This window comes from Schistocerca nitens, chromosome 11 (assembly GCF_023898315.1).
Source record: "Schistocerca nitens isolate TAMUIC-IGC-003100 chromosome 11, iqSchNite1.1, whole genome shotgun sequence".
Classification (NCBI taxonomy): domain Eukaryota; kingdom Metazoa; phylum Arthropoda; class Insecta; order Orthoptera; family Acrididae; genus Schistocerca; species Schistocerca nitens.
In genome coordinates, this window is record NC_064624.1 from 16,983,491 (window position 1) to 17,002,874 (window position 19,384).

The 19,384-nt window shown below is 41.7% G+C and overlaps 1 protein-coding gene across 2 annotated transcripts in view; it reads left to right on the forward strand.

Annotated features, from left to right (window-relative positions):
* Positions 1 to 420: 420 nt before the first annotated feature.
* The window catches only part of LOC126212913 (autophagy-related protein 9A), a 145,847-nt gene continuing 126,883 nt past the window's right edge, over positions 421 to 19,384 (forward strand). Inside the window, exons 1-2 of one of the 2 annotated variants that reach the window (XM_049940418.1) lie at positions 421 to 571; positions 17,181 to 17,352. In XM_049940418.1, the coding sequence (XP_049796375.1) occupies positions 17,226 to 17,352 (127 nt within the window). In that variant the 5' untranslated portion in view covers positions 421 to 571; positions 17,181 to 17,225. Of the gene's footprint in view, positions 572 to 651; positions 722 to 17,180; positions 17,353 to 19,384 lie in introns of those variants that run through there. The other variant, XM_049940419.1, reaches the window with a different exon arrangement.

Sequence of the window (19,384 nt, forward strand, 5' to 3'; positions counted from 1 at the left end):
AGATAACAGAGGTAAATACAACAGTTGTTTTCAAACATCTAAAATCCATATTTATCCTAACAATGTTAATTAGTGGGGTTTCGTGCACTTATAATTAGTGACCTTTATATGTTCATTACTGTCATCGGGCTCGAAGACTACTTGTGAATCTACCAAATGAACATGAAACCATTTGTTTTCAAAACTCTTCATTTTTATTACATTCGTTTATTGTTTTATGTAACCAAACTATTTACTAGAACAGCTGAATTAATTTCTACATAATTCCAACGTGGAACATATCACTACATACGTAGACAATGACAACGTACTTGAGATAGCTACCAATTTTTGCGCATTACTAATCAAAACAAGCAATTCGTTTGGTGACCCACTTGGCCGCTAGAGGCGCGACAGTCATTCGCACTGACAAAGGAAAAATGCCAGTGGTGCAGTGTGAAGATTTAAGGTATTCGCTTAGTTTTCGTAATACGGATTTATATGCGAAGAAGACACAAAGAAATTCGATTAACATGTGGCGATAGTACGCCCAGTCTGTAGGCTTAGTGTGAGCTTGGGATCACTCCCCGAGGTGAGTACTGTGTGTTTCGATTTGTTTACTGAGATCAGCTGTCAAGTAGTGTTTTTTGTTGTGTAATGAGTTATATTTAAAGGTCACTGCTGTGCGGAACTGTGAGATGTTCGCATGCGTTTCGTCGTCTGCGCTTTGAGACGTAGAATGGTGAGGTTACATTAGTCACTTAAATAGCTTTTCTTTTTAACTTCCTGAGGTCTTAATACATATGATTGCAAAGTTACGTTGTTTACATCAAGTTTTTTGAAACAGTGTCGAAATTTTCATCTGCACTCTTCGTGAGTGTAATTACGCTTACTGAATATGTGCTGCGATATGTTAATATCTGTGTTCGCTTGTAACTTCATAGTTGTAAACAATGTGAGTTATAAAGATCGACGACGAGAATAGGAGGCGTTTGGCGGGTAGTATGAAGTACGCTGTATTGTGTCTTTCAACCAAAATTACAGGAATTCCGCCCTTTTAGTTTTTAATTCATCACCACATTATAAGAAAAGTTACTAGAACTTTGATGTTGCGAGCTGTGTTTCATAGTTTTGAGTTGAAAACCCTACTCGCACAGAGATTGTTCTATATTCTCAAAATGCAATAAAGTCTCTTGCTTAAATTTTCTTTCAACGATCTTTAAGAATGCCCTGTAATAAGAAAATGAAATTACCAAGTTGTTGTTATGTAGCTGGACATGTAAGCTAGAGCAGCATCAAATGTTAGACTTCTGAAGTTTATATGGATTCCATATTTCAGCATACAGCTTATATACATAATTCACTGTCGGAGTAGCAGAATGTTCTAAAGTCATATTACTGATGGATCGTCAATTAGCAGTTAACGAGGGAAGTTTTCTGGTGACACCACTGTTTCCTGGTGAGCATTTTATTCACGTTTTAATTTTGAAGAGCCAGTCAAAGCTAGTACATTCTTCGGCATTATTGCAGTTTGTAGTCAGAGATGTTATAGGCCTGCTATGTAAAACATTTTCGAAGCTTTTATTTACAGGTGCTATACACGTTAGTGTGTAACGTGTAAATAGATATGCAGGATGTGAATGACCTAAGATTCCTGTTAGGTGTTTTTAAGTAACTGTTATCTGTTTCTGAAGATAAGCACCCTGTGATTTATGGATTCTGCTGTGTTCGTTTCAGTATTCTGTTGATGTGTGTTGTTAATGCGTTCTCCGTGCCCTTACATTTTAGAAGCATGGTGTCTCTGTTCCCTAGAGCTATTTTAACAACTTCTCAAGTTTTACAGTGTGACTTGAACCAAACTTGTACTTCTAATTTTAGTGGTAATCCTCAAAAGCATTTAGGAAAATAAGCCTACTTTTACACAGAAATCAATGGATTGAAAAGTGGAAACAATGGTTTCATGTTTAGCAGCACAGTTTTCCATTTCATTTCATGATGACAAGATAAAGTACCCTTTTGGTCTTATTTGTACAATTGCTGTTATACAATGCTGTTTGGAAGAGACAGAATTACCACCAAATGTTAGCATGTGAGGGATGCAATTCGGAAATGTTTTATATTTATTAATTATCTTGCACAACTAGGATTTTCGTTAGTAACTGACAATTCAATATGTGCAGTACTTGAGCAGTACAAGAATATTTTGAGGATTGTACATGCTATTGATGTTGTCATAGTTTGTCCAGAGTAAGAGAGCCCATAATTATGTAAACACGTGTATCATTATTACCTACATATTAATGAAAGTCAATTGCATGCAATTAACAATTCACACTTAAAAAATCTAATTATACAGTACAATACTCGGACAAGCGCTGTCATGGCCGGGGACGACGCTTGAACCCTATGCCCGTCCACAATGGTAACGACACTGCTAGCCACATGGAAAATGATTTCAATCCAAATAGAGGTGTTTTGCAGGATATGCTTCCTGCGACCACTCTAGAAGGAAAACAAAGACAGAGGATGAGATGGTCAGATGACGTTAACCGACACCTCGTGTTCTGTTATTACCGAGCAACAAACTTAGGAACCAACACAACTGGATACAGAACACAAGTATACACAATATTTATTACCAGATTCCCAGAATTAAAAATTTTAACAGAACAACGACTAGCTGATCAGATCTGTGTAATAATCAAAAATAACAGGATACCTCTGTCAGAATTAGAAAACATCAAACAACAAGTACAACAAATACTGGAACAAAATAATGTGCAATCAGAAGAAGAAGAAGAAGAAGAAGAAGAAGAAGAAGAAGAAGAAGAAGAAGAAGAAGAAGAAAATACAGCAATGGACTCAAACATCCCAGAGCAAACAAACAAAGAACAACACGCATCAATTAAACAATCAGAGGAAAACGAAATCTTAAGACAGCCACCAAAACAAGCACAAATAGAGCACGAAGTGACACACATGTTAGATATAGAAGAAAAATTTCAGCTGACATGTATAGAATACAAAGACACAAATACAGACATTAGACCATTCTTGCATAGACCACCAAATAACCCACAAGTCGAAACAACAATAACAACTATCAGCACAATCATACACAACAAAATAAATGAAAATACAACTATGGAAGAGTTAAAACTACTGGTTTATATAGGAGCACTCACTACACTAAATATACACACTAGGCAGAGATCAGAATAGAAAAACTGAGAAAAGACATCGGACAGCTAACACAATTTATAAGAAATGAAATATCAGACAAAAACGAAAACGGTTAGCAATAGAGCAATTAGATGAAAAGAAGCAGAAATTACAAGCATTGGTCAAACGACTTAGAAGATACAAAAAAAGTGAAAATAGAAGGAAACAAAACCAAACATTCAACACAAACCAAAAGAAATTTTATCAGACAATAGATAACACACACATTAAAATAAACAATCCACCAAACATAACAGACATGGAACACCTTTGGAGCAACATATGGTCAAACCCGGTACAACATAACAGGCATGCACGGTGGATACAAGCAGAAACAGACACATACAAGATGATACCACAAATGCCTGAAGTGAAATTTTGCAACATGAAGTCACCCAAGCAATTAATTCTACTCACAATTGGAAAGCCTCTGGAAAAGATAAAATAGCAAATTTCTGGCTAAAGAAGTTCACCTCAACACATTCACGTCTAACTAAATTATTTAACAGTTACACTGCAGACCCATACACATCCCCTGATACACTTACGCATGGAATAGCTTATCTGAAACCTAAAGATCAAGCAGACACAGCAAACCCAGCTAAATATCACCTCATAACATGCCTACCAACAATATACAAAATATTAACTTCAGTCATTACACAGAAATTAATGACACATACAACACAGAACAAAATTATAAATGAAGAACAAAAAGGCTGCTGCAAAGGAGCACGAGGATGTAAAGAGCAACCGATAATAGATGCAGAGGTGACATATCAAGCTAAAACTAAACAAAGGTCGCTACACTACGCATACATTGATTACGAAAAAGCTTTTGATAGTGTACCCCACTCATGGTTACTACAAATATTGGAAATATACAAAGCAGATCCTAAATTGATACAGTTCCTAAACATAGTAATGGAAAATTGGAAAACTACACTTAATATCCAAACAAATTCAAATAATATCACATCACAGCCAATACAGATTAAGTGTGGAATATACCAAGGAGACTCATTAAGTCCTTTCTGGTTCTGCCTTGCTCTGAACCCACTATCCAACATGCTAAATAATACAAATTATGGATACGAAATTACTGGACCATACCAAAACAAAATCACACACTTGCTATACATGGATGATCTAAAACTACTGGCAGCAACAAATCAACAACTCAACCAATTACTAAAGATAACAGAAGTATATATATATATGGCTTTTGGAACAGACAAATGTAAGAAAAATAGCATAATCAAGGGAAAACACACTAAACAAGAAGATTACATATTGGATAATCACAGTGACTGCATAGAAGTGATGGGAAAAACAGATGCATATAAATATCTAGGATACAGACAAAAAATAGGAAAAGATTATACAAATATTAAAGAAGAACTAAAAGAAAAATATAGACAAAGACTAACAAAAATACTGAAAACAGACAAAAGCTATAAATACTTATGCTACACCAATATTGACCTACTCATTTGGAGTAGTGAAATGGAGTAACACAGACCTAGAAGTACTCAACACACTTACACGATCACAATGCCACAAATATAGAATAGATCACATACATTCAGCAACAGAAAGATTCACATTGAGCAGAAAGGAAGGAGGAAGGGGATTTATCGACATAAAAAACCTACATTATGGACATGTAGACAATTTAAGAAAATTCTTTATAGAACGAGCAGAAACTAGCAAAATACACAAAGCAATCACTCACATAAATACATCGGCTACACCACTGCAATTTCATAACCACTTCTACAACCCATTAGATCACGTAACATCAACAGATGTGAAGAAAGTAAATTGGAAAAAGAAAACACTTCATGGCAAGCACCCGTATCATCTAACACAGCCACACATCAATCAAGACGCATCCAACACATGGCTAAGAAAAGGCAATATATACAGTGAGACGGAAGGATTCATGATTGCGATACAGGATCAAACAATAAACACCAGATATTACAGCAAGCATATTATTAAAGATCCCAATACCACAACAGATAAATGCGGACTTGTGCAAACAACAAATAGAAACAGTAGATCACACCACAAGAGGATGTACAATACTAGCAAATACAGAATACCCCAGAAGACATGACAATTTAGCAAAAATAATACATCAACAACTTGCCATACAACATAAACTAATAAAACAACACATTCCCACATACAAGTATGCACCACAAAATGTACTGGAGAATGATGAATACAAATTATACTAGAACACAACCATTATAACAGATAAAACAACACCACGTAACAAACCTGACATCATACTCGCCAATAAAAAGAAGAAATTAACACAACTAATCGAAATATCCATACCCAATACAACAAATATACAGAAGAAAACGGGAGAAAAAATTGAAAAATACATCCAACTGGCTGAGGAAGTCAAGTACATGTGGCATCAGGATAAAGTTGACATTATACCAATTATACTATCAACTACAGGAGTCATACCACACAATATCCACCAATACGTCAATGCAATACAGCTACATCCAAACGTATATATACAACTACAGAAATCTGTAATTATTGATACATGTTCAATTACCCGAAAGTTCCTAAATGCAGTGTAACATATTCCGTACAGTTAAAAGAAAGTCACGCTTGATCAAGGTCCGCGTCACTTTCCATTTTTAACTAGACATAACATCTGAGAAAGGAAAGACATAATAATAATAATAATAATAATAATAATAATAATAATAATGGTAATCTACACATATATTTTTTTGTGTGGCTCAGTTGCCTAGTTCAAGTCTGTCAATTGGGCCTACTTCAGTAACTTGTTTGTCTCTGAGTATAGAGCATTGCTCAATACGAGTTGTCTGCTTTGACCAGTTGTATAGGAAATATGTGACAAACACCGTATACGATGTGACGACGATAATGTGACAATATTGGTGGTTATTTTCAAATGTGTGAAGCTACAGATCAGTCTGTCAACACAGCCACGTTTTGTTTAGTGTCACATTCATTGGCTTCACCAACTCTCATCCAAATTGTTACTGTCAAACCTGACCCATATGTTGGGCTAAGCTACAGATGAATTTGCCACTATAATCAGTTCTTTTTCTTTCACATTTGTTGGCTTTGCCAACTAACAACAAAACTGTGAATGTAAGCACCAAAAGGTGATGTGACACCAGCCATTAACATTGTGTCACTGGCCAATGCTCATGACTCGTATCGGGAACATTCCTCTTGTTCCGTCTAACCTACACCAGTTATCCAAGCACAGACAGGAGACCTACAGTTTAATGTCGGATCTGAAATGTGTCGTTCCTGGTGAATTGTCACATCATTGAGAAGTGAAAGCTCGGGTACAGGCAGACTGAAAAAATTCTGTGGGTTTCGATACTGTTACCTTTTGGTTTCCATACATGCACTTTACCACCAGATCACCAGGCCTGACTAAAATGCTTTTTGCTTAATCTTTCTTTAGCCAGTGTTCCAGAAGACTTTGTGACACACAGCATGCTTGAATTTGTTGCATATTAAGTAATTGTGTCCATACATACATATTACTGTATTATGTTTTTTTAAGTTTTGTAACTGGGGTGTCAGTAATCAGCCTGTGATCCGAATCATAGTTGTGTATAGACTGTTGCTGTGTGTGCTTCTACAGCTTTACTTGGGCTACTCACTTTGGTGTTCTGAAAGTTGTTGTTGCAGTGTCGGTGGTTGTCATCAGTGCTAGGACTGATTTGATGCAGCTCTCGTGAAACTCTATCCTGTGCAAGCCACTTCATCCCCGAATAACTACTGCAATTTAAATCAGTATAAATCTGCATACTGGATTTTTACTGCCCACATTTCCTTCCAATAATAAATTGGTGTTCCCTTGATGTCTCTGAAGGTAACAGGAATGAAATACAGGGGCAAACAGTTATCCACGACTTGTACAGAACCCTGACTGCAGTTGAAAGATTCCCAGGACAAGAAATAGAAGCAGTGGTTCACAAGGGAGAAAGACAGGTTTGATGCTTATCCTCCATGTTATTCAACCTGTAGATTGAGCAAGTAATAGAGGAAACCAAGGAAAAATTTCAAGAGAGATAAGCATTAGGAAGTCTCTCCTGAGAGTACGAGGTGCATTCAAGTTCTAAGGCCTCCGATTTTTTTTCTAATTAACTACTCACCCGAAATCGATGAAACTGGTGTTACTTCTCGACGTAATCGCCCTGCAGACGTACACATTTTTCACAATGCTGACGCCACGATTCCATGGCAGCGGCAATGGCTTCTTTAGGTGTCTGTTTTGACCAATGGAAAATCGCTGAGGCAATAGCAGCACGGCTGGTGAATGTGCGGCCACGGAGAGTGTCTTTCGTTGTTGGAAAAAGCCAAAAGTCACTAGGAGCCAGGTCAGGTGAGTAGGGAGCGTGAGGAATCACTTCAAAGTTGTTATCACGAAGAAACTGTTGCGTAACGTTAGCTCGATGTGCGGGTGCGTGGTCTCGGTGAAACAGCACAAGCGCGGCGCTTCCCGGACGTTTTTGTTGCAGTGCAGGAAGGAATTGGTTCTTCAAAACATTTTCGTAGGATGCACCTGTTACCGTAGTGCCCTTTGGAACGCAGTGGGTAAGGATTACGCCCTCACTGTCCCAGAACATGGACACCGTCATTTTTTCAGCACTGGCGGTTACCCAAAATTTTTTTGGTGGCGGTGAATCTGTGTGCTTCCATTGAGCTGACTGGCGCTTTGTTTCTGGATTGAAAAATGGCATCCACGTCTCATCCATTGTCACAACCGACGAAAAGAAAGTCCCATTCGTGCTGTCGTTGCGCGCCAACATTGCTTGGCAACGTGCCACACGGGCAGCCGTGTGGTCGTCCGTCAGCATTCGTAGCACCCACCTGGATGACACTTTTCGCATTTTCAGGTCGTCATGCAGGATTGTGTGCACAGAACCCACAGAAATGCCAACTCTGGAGGCGATCTGTTCAACAGTCATTCGGCGATCCCCCAAAACAATTCTCTCCACTTTCTCGATCGTGTCGTCAGACCGGCTTGTGCGAGCCCGAGGTTGTTTCGGTTTGTTGTCACACGATGTTCTGCCTTCATTAAACTGTCGCACCCACGAACGCACTTTCGACACATCCATAACTCCATCACCACATGTCTCCTTCAACTGTCGATGAATTTCAATTGGTTTCACACCACGCAAATTCAGAAAACGAATGATTGCACGCTGTTCAAGTAAGAAAACATCGCCATTTTAAGTATTTAAGACAGTTCTCATTCTCGCCGCTGGTGGTAAAATTCCATCTGCCGTACGGTGCTGCCATCTCTGGGACGTATTGACAATGAACGCGGCCTCATTTTAAAACAATGCGCATGTTTCTATCTCTTTCCAGTCTGGAGAAAAAAAATCGGAGGCCTTAGAACTGGAATGCACCTCGTATTTATCTGCCGTGTAGCCCTGTTTGAAAGTGAACTGTGAAGGACAAATAGTACACAGAAGAAGGGAATAGGAGCTTTTGAAATGTGGTGCTACAGAAGAATGCTGAATATTAGATGGGTAGATCACGTAATTAATTAGGTATGAATAGAATTGGCGACAAAAGAAATTTGCAGCACAACTTGACTAGAAGAAGGGATTGGATGATAGGACTCACTGTGGGACATCAAGGCATCACCAGTTTAGTGTTGGAGGGAAGTGTGCAGGGATAAAAATTGTAGAGGGAGGCCAGGAGATGAATACAATAAGCAGGTTCAAAAAACCGTATGTTGCAGTAGGTATTCAGAGATGGAAAGGCTTACACATAATAGACTTGTGTGGATATCTGCATCGGACCACTCTTTGAACTAAGACCACAATGGCAACAAGATGTCAGTTTTGAATCAACTTGAATGCCAAAAAGTTTAGTTGAGCTATCGCCACAGTCATTTTTGCATCGACAAGGGAGAGTATTTACAGTGATGAATTTGCAATTCAGTTACTCCAGTCAATATATCAGATACTTTGGGGAGTTCTAGACCTCTCTGGTTTAACACCTCTGTCTCTTTCAGTAGTAATAAAGAGTATGGGCTTACAGGGCACAGTATTGGGCAGGTCAATAGAAATGAAGGAAAGCAAAGGGGTGTAGGATACAAAATCAGTATTCTGAGTAAATGAGCTTCAAAGTTTGTATCAAATTTAAAATTCTCTGTTCATTTGTGACATAGCCTACAATAAGCGTCATGTTGTGTTGTGGTCGTCAGCCCAGAGACTGGTTTGATGCAGCTCTCCATGCTACTCTATCCTGAGCAAGCTTCTTCATCTCCCAGTACCTACTGCAACCTACATCCTTCTGAATCTGTTTAGTGTATTCATCTCTTGGTCCCCCTCTATGATTTTTACCCTCCACGCTGCCCTCCAATACTAAATTGTTGACCCCTTGATGCCTCGGAACATGTCCTACCGACTGACCTCTTCTTCTAGTCAAGTTGTGCCACAAATTTCTCTTCTCCCCAATTGAGGGTCTGCAGCTAGTCTGTCTGCATGCTAGACACATTGGACCTACACTTGGAGTTACAGTCTAGGGTGTGATTTCATACGACGGCAGGAGCAGTTTTCGTGATTTCACACCCTGACTGTAAATTTGTTCTTCAATGTGGTGATTCAACCTGTTTTGCTGCCATTTGTGAACAGCATTTGGGAGGGGGTGGGGGTATTTTCCAATGGGATAATGCTTACCTGCGTACCGCTGTTGTAACTCGACATGCTCTGCAGTGTGTTGGCACGTTGCCTCGGCCTGCTCGATCGCCAGACGTGTCTCCAATCGAGCACATACTGGATATCGTCGGAAGACGACTCCGGCGTCATCCACAGACCGAATTAACCGTCCCTATGTTGACTGACCGAGTGTAACATGCACGGTATTCTATCCCACTAATTAATACGCAGCATTTGTTTGACACGTTTGCATGCTTGCATTCAACATTCTTCAGTTACATCGGTTATTCACGTACAAACATTTTGCGTTTGCAGTGACATACTTCGCGTTACCGCTAATCTGTGATCTTGCAATGTTGATCATTTAAATATGTTATGTAGACAGATGTACTGAAATTTCCTTGCTCTACATTAATTTTTTTGGTGTTGCAATTTCTTTTCTGTCAGTGTATAATATAGCCTATTTTGTTTCTGCTTCAATTGTGTGCACATCTTGTTCAAAATTGTATCTACATCCGTGCTTTGCAAACCACTGTGAAATGCACAGCAGAGGTTACTTCTCTCTGTACCGTTATTAGAGCTCCTTCCCATTCCAGTCACGTACGGAGTGCAGGAAGAAAGATTGATTAAGCACTTCTGTGCATGCTGCAATCGGCCAGGTCTCGTCTTCGTGACCCCTACAGGATTGAAATGTAGACAGTGGTGGATCACAGAAATTACTGCGAATGGTGGATTATAAAGTGAAAAACAGTGTGCTTGTGGGAGGCAGTTTGCTCCGTGTGCATAAACATTCCAAATTCTTCAGTAATGTTAGACAGTGGGCTAATTTCCCCCAAATTGAGCTCGCAAAAGTAAATAATAAATAGCGATGTAAGTGGCAGGTACTCTGTCCGATCCTGCGTGACGAGTACTTGTTCAAAAAACAGTAACACGTAACGGACAATCGGCCACTAGATGTCACGAGGTGCAGTTGGAACAGTGGCGGGGAGTACCACGCGCTCTGTACGGTGACAGAAGCGGTGGAACGGGTCAGTCGGGAGAGCTCGGTGCCTTCAGTTGTGGTCCGGTCGGCAGATGCCACACGAGTAACAGATCCGTCAGAGATATTTCGACATCTCTGAAGCTGCCACAGTCGACTGTCGGTGATGCGATCGTGAAGTCGAAATTTGAAGAAATGGCTGCCGCGAATCGGAGACGGGCCAGACCTCGCGTATCGACCGGTGGGGACCGTAGAGTGATGCCGAAGGCGGTCGTAAAACATCGCACGAAATCTGTAGGAGAAATCACTCGAAGTGCTAGCGGCAGTTCAGCTCACACGATGGCTGTGTCTAGAGAGTTAAGGAGAGTGGGCTGCACAGGTCGAGCAGCTGCTCGTAAGCCGCGCATTTCTGTAATGGGCACTAAGCGGCATTCGAAACAGTGTAAAGAGTGATGCCACTGGACAAGGGGTGGCTGGAAATGAATGATACAGAGTGACGAACGGTCCTATACCCTGTGACAGTCCGACGGAGGGTTCAGGTTTCACAAACACTTGGAGGACTTATTTGCCATCACGTGTAATGCCGACAGTGAAGTGCGGAGCGGGTAGTGTTACGGTACGGAAATGTTTTTCGTGGTTAGAGTGTGGTCCTCTTATTACACTTAACAAAACGTTAAATACAGAAGAATTTGAACCATTTTACACCGCCGTGTAATTTGGACAGTAGGGGAACAGTTCGGAGAAAACGATCGGCACGGCAGTGCATCCTGTCGTATAGCGGCATCTGTGAGGGTGCGGTTTGTGGGTGGCGGCATTCCCGAAATTGACTGGCCCACCCCGAGTGCCAACTGCACCCCGTGTGGCACCTCTGGGACGAATTGGAACATCGACTTCGGTTTGTATCCTGGCGTTCGACTTCACTACCTTTTCTAGTCTCGGCTCTCGGAGAATGGGCTGCCGTTCCTTCGCAGGCACTGGGGTACCGCACTGAAAGTGTCCCCGGCAGAGTTAAACTTGTCACGAAGACAGGAGGTGACACGCCCTGTATTAAAGTCAACTAGTAAGTGTCCAGATACTTTTGACCGAGTGGTCTAAGTACATTTTTTCGCACAAAAATATCTGTCGGGTCATCACCGTCAGTGACTCGACAGCCTCCTCTGAGCCTTGGCTTTCCACGAATATCTCATTCTTTCATGTTTTAGTCCTCAACTCCTGTTGTTGTTGTTGTTGTGGTCTTCAGTCCTGAGACTGGTTTGATGCAGCTCTCCATGCTACTCTATCCTGTGCAAGCTTCTTCATCTCCCAGTACCTACTGCAACCTACATCCTTCTGAATCTGCTTAGCGTATTCATCTCTTGGTCTCCCTCTACGATTTTTACCCTCCATGCTGTCCTCCAATGCTAAATTTGTGATCCCTTGATGCCTCAAAACATGTCCTACCAACCGTTCCCTTCTTCTAGTCAAGTTGTGCCACAAACTTCTCTTCTCCCCAATCCTATTCAATACCTCCTCATTAGTTATGTGATCTACCCACCTTACCTTCAGCATTCTTCTGTAGCACAACATTTCCAAAGCTTCTATTCTCTTCTTGTCCAAACTAGTTATCGTCCATGTTTCACTTCCATACGTGGCTACACTCCATACAAATACTTTCAGAAACGACTTCCTGACACTTAAATCTATACTCGACGTTAACAAATTTCTCTTCTTCAGAAACGATTTCCTTGCCATTGCCAGTCTACATTTTATATCCTCTCTACTTCGAGCATCATCAGTTATTTTACTCCCTAAATAGCAAAACTCCTTTACTACTTTAAGTGTCTCATTTCCTAATTTAATTCCCTCAGCATCACCCGATTTAATTTGACTACATTCCATTATCCTCGTTTTGCTTTTGTTGATGTTCATCTTATATCCTCATTTCAAGACACTGTCCATTCCGTTCAACTGCTCTTCCAAGTCCTTTGCTGTCTCTGACAGAATTACAATGTCATCGGCGAACCCCAAAGTTTCCTCAACTCCTCTGTTTCCGAATTCCAGTTTTCCTTATGTCCTTTCTGACACCTTCCTCACAAGTTAACTTTTGTTTTCCACCTCACATTTGTAATCAGTGAGAAGTTCCATTTGGAAAAGCTGGTGCACAGTAGGTGCCCAAGCATCTTTTAGAGAAACAGAAGAATGAGTGTTTGCCCCATCGGTCTATCGGGATATGCAGAGTGAGGAACAGATTTTGTCACTCGTATTGTGACACGTGATGAAACTTGGTGCCACCACTTTGATGCCGCTTTCAAAGGACGAACACAGATTGATGGCATCCCTCATCCCCCAAGGCCGGAAAAGTGACGTTCAATTTCTTTTTCGACAGAGTAGGAGAACTACTTGTCGACCGGCTACCACAGGTTGCGACAGTTAATGCCGAGCAGTATTGCGATACGTCGCCGAGGCACGAGCGGGACATCGAGAAAGAGTGCAGCAGCCAGCTCTCGTAATGCGTAGTGCTTCTCCAGGACAGCATTTGACCACACGGCGTCAAAAAGACGCTCGAGCTCTTTCAAAAGTATTGACGAGCAGTCCTCGAATGTCCTCTTTACGGCCTCGGCATCTCCCCGTGTGACTCGCAGATTTTTGGTCCCTTAAAATGATCTCTGAAAGGTTAGAGGTTAACTTGTGACAAGGAAGTGCACAACACTGCAGGAATGTGGATCTGTCCGCAGCCCAGGAGTTTCTTCACTGAAGCTATCCGCTCTGTCCTGTGTGCTGGGAACGATGTCGATGTCTGTGGCAATTATGTAAACCTGTACAGTTCCACATGAACAATAGTTGTAATAGTGTTACATATAACTGTAGCCTCGTTTTCATTTGGACATACCTTATAATTCTAGCTATGTATTAATCTAAATCATCAAATTTTAGAGTGTCTGTGAAGATATTTTTCAGTTGAGTAGGAGTTTCCCCTTTGGAAGTTCTTTACTTCAGATTTAAACTACACCTCATTATCTAAAAGACACTAAATGGGGTTTGGTAAGTTGTTGAATACATAGGTATGCACGTGTCTGAATCCTTTGTGTATTAATGTTTACACTTCGAGGTCTCGCTAAGGTCGACTTAGGTCTTAGTGTTATTGTCGTGCTATTAGCCATTTTTTGTGAAAGGAGGAATATTGGTAACGACATAAGTACATCAGTGAGTTTGTACAATTACACCATTATCGTCTGCATATGCCAGCACCAGAACGGCTTTGTATAGTATTCTTACTCAATTTCTCATCCACGTATCACGCAAACAACTGTTTTGTTGTGTAATCCCAAACCCGTTTCACCACCTGTGCTGTCATCAGAGGTATTCTTTATTGAGTTCTGTAAAATGTTAACATGTTTCAACTAATAATTATTCTAACAAAATTAAGCTTAAACATGTTTCTGCCTATTGTTGTCATTACGTTAATTTTCTCTAGACTATTGGTTTATGCAGAACCCTGTGTGCATTACTGTATACTGGTAACTTGTCATCTGCAATTAAATGGTGTTGCTGTGAGTTTTGCTGATTAACAAATGACTTTATATGAAAATGTAGTTTTGTTGCACAAAACTGTTTTGCTACTGTGTTTTGTTATTGCTTACAGCTAGTTTCGAAATACCTGTTTTTGTCTGTTGTTGAAATTCACGCAGCCCAGATAGCTACCCTTGTTATAGTTGTGCTTGTGGGACGGGGAAATGCACTGGCCCCGGATCGAATGAGATCAGCTTGGCAGATTAACGAGGAGGGTCAGTGTGCCGGCATGCTTGGAAGTGGTTTTTAGGCGGTTTTCCACATTCCATTAGGTGAGTGCTGGGCTGGTGCCCGAGTCGCGCCTCAGTTAAAGGATTTGCAGACATTAAGAAAACTTTCGCTTTTGTTCACCTGTTGATTAATACTACACACAGGCAGTTGCGGTACACATCCCTTAAATTAACCATGCCAAATTCATTAATAACAATGCTGAACCTTGTTGCAATGTGGGACAACGATACAAGAAAAAGAAGAGAGATCTACTGTTGAAATGTATACAAAAAAGTGACAGATGTTTTGCGGAATCCCACTTGTGAGCACTCAGGCGTGTCCATGTCCTCCCCACACCCCACCCCCTACCCCCCACTCCCCTTTCCCTAGTTCCCGAGGAAAGGAAGAATCATAGTGTAGTCAGGTGCTTTTCTTTCGAGAAAATGATTTAAAAATTGGTGTTATGTAGGTTATTAACAGGGCGGAACTGCAACTATTTTATTGCAACTCACACGTTGCCATTCGTCCTCCTAGATATTAAAAATACTCCGTGTCCCCCCTGTCGACCTTGACCAGTCCTCCTACAAACAGGTGACCTTGCTCTTGAGTAACAGTCTTTCACAATTTTTGTGTCTGTGGATTTCAACAACAGATCAGAACAGATATTTCGAAACTAACTGCAGTGAATCACAAGGTATGGCCTCTTTGTGCAGTAAAATTACGTTTATAGATAAAGTGAGCTGATAACTTTCCATTCAAACTCGGAGCTATATCATTTTACTGCAGATGACAAGTTATGAATATACAGTAATGTGTGAAGTGTCCTGCATAACCTAATAATGTAGTGAAAATTAAGGTAATAACAACAACAGACAAAATCTGTGTTCAAGCCTAATTTTGTTAGAATAGTGACACTATGTGATCAAAAGTATCCGGACACCTGGCTGAAAATGGTTTACAAGTTCGTGGCGCCCACCATCGGTAATTCTGGAATTCGGTATGGTGTTGGCCCACCCTTAGCCTTGATGACAGCTTCCACTGTTGCAGACATACCTTCAATCAGGTGCTGGAAGTTTTCTTGCGGAATGGCAGCCCATTCTTCATTGAGTGCTGCACTGAGGAGAGGTATCGATATTGGTTGGCGAGGCCTGGCACGAAGTCGGTGTTCCGAAACATACCAAAGGTGTAATACAGGATTTAGGTCAGGATTCTGTGCAGGCCAGTCCATTACAGGGATGTTATTGTCGTGTAACCCCTCCGGCACACGCCGTGCATTATAAAAGCTGCTCGATCGTGTTGAAAGATGCAATCACCATCCCCGAATTGCTCTTCAACCGTGGCAAACAAGAAGGTGCTTAAAACATCAATGTAGGTCTGTGCTGTGAGAGTGCCACACGGAACAAGGGGTACAAGCCCCCTCCTTGAAAAACATGACCACACCATAACACCACCACCTCAGACTTTTGCTGTTGGCACTACACACGCTGGCAGATGACGTTCACCGGGCATTCACCAGACCCACACCCTGCCATCGGATCGCCACATTGTGTACCCTGATTTGTCATTCCACACAGTGTTTTACCACTGTTCAATCATCCAATGTTTCTGCTCCTTACATCAAGTGACGTGTTGTTTGGCATTTACCGGCATGATGTGTGGCTTTTGAGCAGCCGCTCGACAATGAAATCCAAGTTTTCTCACCTCCCACCTAACTATCATAGTAATTGCAGTGGATCCAGATGCAGTTTGGAATACCTGTGTGATGTTCTGGATGAATGTCTGCCCATTACACATTACGACATTCAACTGTCGGCGAGCTGTGACAGCCAACAGATGAGGTTGGCCTATGCGCTTTTGTGCTGTATGCATCCCTTCACATTTACACTTCGCTATCACTTCGGAAACAGTGGACCTAGGGTTGTTTAGGAGTGTGGAAATATGGCGTACAGACGTATGACACAAGTGACACCCAATCACCTGACCACGTTCGAAGTCCACGAGTTCTGTGGAGCCCTCCATTCTGCTCTCTCACGATGTCTAATGACTACTGAGGTCACCGATATGGAGTACCTGGCAGTAGGTGGCAGCACAATGCACCTAATATGAAAAATGTATTTTTTTGGTGGTGTCTGGATACTTTTGATCACATAGTGTATTATTTATAGCATGCTCACATTTTTGCAGAACTGAATAAAGAATAACCAATGATGACAGCACACAGGTGCTGATACTTGTTTGAGTTTATATAAAAAAAATTGTTTGCATAATGGCAGACCTGAAAGCCAGTGATTTTTGTCTGCAAACACAGCTACTATAAAAAATTCTAAACTGAATGACGAATGATTTGTAAAAGTTAGTCCCCCTCATAATGATAATTTCATCTATTGTTTACATCATTGCCATAAACATAAGGTAGTGTAGTGAATCATCCAGTCTTACTTCATTTTTTGAGAGTCACAACTCTTGATAACATTTTCTGTGTCCAGATTGTAGTGTTAGCAAAAAAAATAAAAATTTGCACAGATAACGGTCATTTCTGTTTCCAGGGGAGGCCTCGCAGTCCGTGAAGTGGAGACCGGCCGACCGTCAGGATGACGGCCACTCTGGAGGCGAGCTACCAGCCGCTGCAGCCCTTCGGGGCTGACCCGGCGGACACCGGTGACGAGACGCCCCAGGAGAGCGGAGTCATGATCCACGTTGTGCCCGAGAGTGGCCGCGGTGAGTGTGTGCGCGCAGCGAGTCGGGTCGAGTCTGTACCGTTGTGGGGTTGGAGAGGAAGGTACAGGGGTGAAGGAAAAGGACTGTGATGTCTGGGTAATGGGAAGAGTTTTGAAAAGTCACCGAAAACCATGGATCAGGGGTGACTTAGCAGATCCAGTCCGGTAAGCCTCCTGCGTCCCAGGGTTTTGGGCAACTTTTCAAAACTCTTCTAATTTCCTAGACCTCAGCAGTCCTTTACCTTTGCCCCTTGTCCTTTCCCTTCAGTCCTTCTGGCAGGAGGAGGAGCCTCTGGCTCCAAAAGCTTGCAGATTTAAATGCCCTTATATGTATGTTCTCTTGCTGCCACTTGGCGAGTAGAATTTTTTATCTATCCAGTTACACTGGAATATTTAAAAAAAACCAGACTGTACTTCTAAATCAACTTCCTTTTTAATTCAACTGTAAAAGCAATCAGGAGTTTCAAATTTGTAAATTATTTATTTCTCATTTCACCCAGGTAGGGCTTCATCAGATAATCTGAAAGTACATGGAGAGGACAAAGTTACGCATAACTGGTACGGTCATATTCCATATTACTGAGATGATTGAATAGCATAAATTTGGAAAAGAGATAATGTATAAAATGTTAAAAACATGCACTAAAATTAGTGCCGGGGGTATATTTCACATCAAAAATGAACACCGGCATAAAAAATACTAGAAATGAAGAATAAACAAATGTCATCTGGCTGATGGAAAAGCAGAGTGACATGTATGCACGAATTAAGATAAAAATAGAATTAACTTAGGTAAAGCAAGAAGGCAGTCATAGCAATAGAGAATGACTGTGTGCACATAAATACACACATGAAAACAAGTTTTGCATCACCTCAGTTCCGAGAGTTCCGGAACCTGTGCAGAAAGTTGGGATAGAGATCAACATAAACATCATTTCTGCTCATTTTATTGCTCATGAAAACCACACATTGCATGTTATACCACCATACAGTTAGACCTTCAGAGGTGGTGGTTCAGATTGCTGTACACCTCAGTACCTCTAATACCCAGTAGCACGTCCTCTTGCATCGATGCATGCCTGTATTTGTCGCGGTATACCATCCACAAGTTTATCGTGGCACTTTTGGTCCAGATTGTCCCACTCCACAATGGTGATTCAGCGTAGATATCTCACAGTGGTTGATGGACCACGTCAACAATAAACAGCCCTTTTCAATCTATCCCGGGCAGGTTTGATAGGGCTCAGGTCTGGAAAACATGCTGGGCACTCTAGTCAAGTGACGTCCTTACCCTGAAGGAAATCATTCGCAAGATGTGCACAGTGGGGGTGCGAATTGTCATCAATGAAGACAAATGCCTCGTCAATATGCTGCCGATATTGTTGCACTGTCGGTCGGATGATGGCATTCACATATCGTACAGCCATTACGGCACCTTCCGTGACAAACAGTGGTGTACGTTGGCCACACATAGTGCCACCCCAAAACAGCGGGGAACCTCCACCTTGCTGCACTCGCCACACAGTGTGTCTGAGGCGTTCACCCTGACCGGGTTGCCTCCAAACACGTCTCCGACGATTGTCTGGTCGAAGGCATATGCGACACTCGTCGGTGAAGAGAACGTGATGCCAATCCCGAGTGGTCCATTTGGCGTGTTGTCGGGCACATCTGTACCGCGCTGCACGGTGTCGTGGTTGCAAAGACGGACCTCGCCAAGGAAGTCGGGAGTGAAGATGCGCATCGTGCAACCTATTGTGCACAGTTTGAGTCGTAACAAAACATCGTGCAGCTGCCCAAAAAGCATTATTCAACGTGGTGGCATTGCTCTCAGGGTTCCTCCGAGCTGCAACCCGTACGTAGCAGTCGTCCACTGCAGCAGTAGCCTTCGGGCGGCCTGAGCGAGGAATGTCATCGACAGTTCCTGTCTCTCTGTATCTCCTCGGCACCCAAACGACATCGCTTTGGTTCACTCGGAGATGCCTGGACACTTCCCTTGTTGAAAGCCCTTCCTGGCACAAAGTAACAATGCGGAT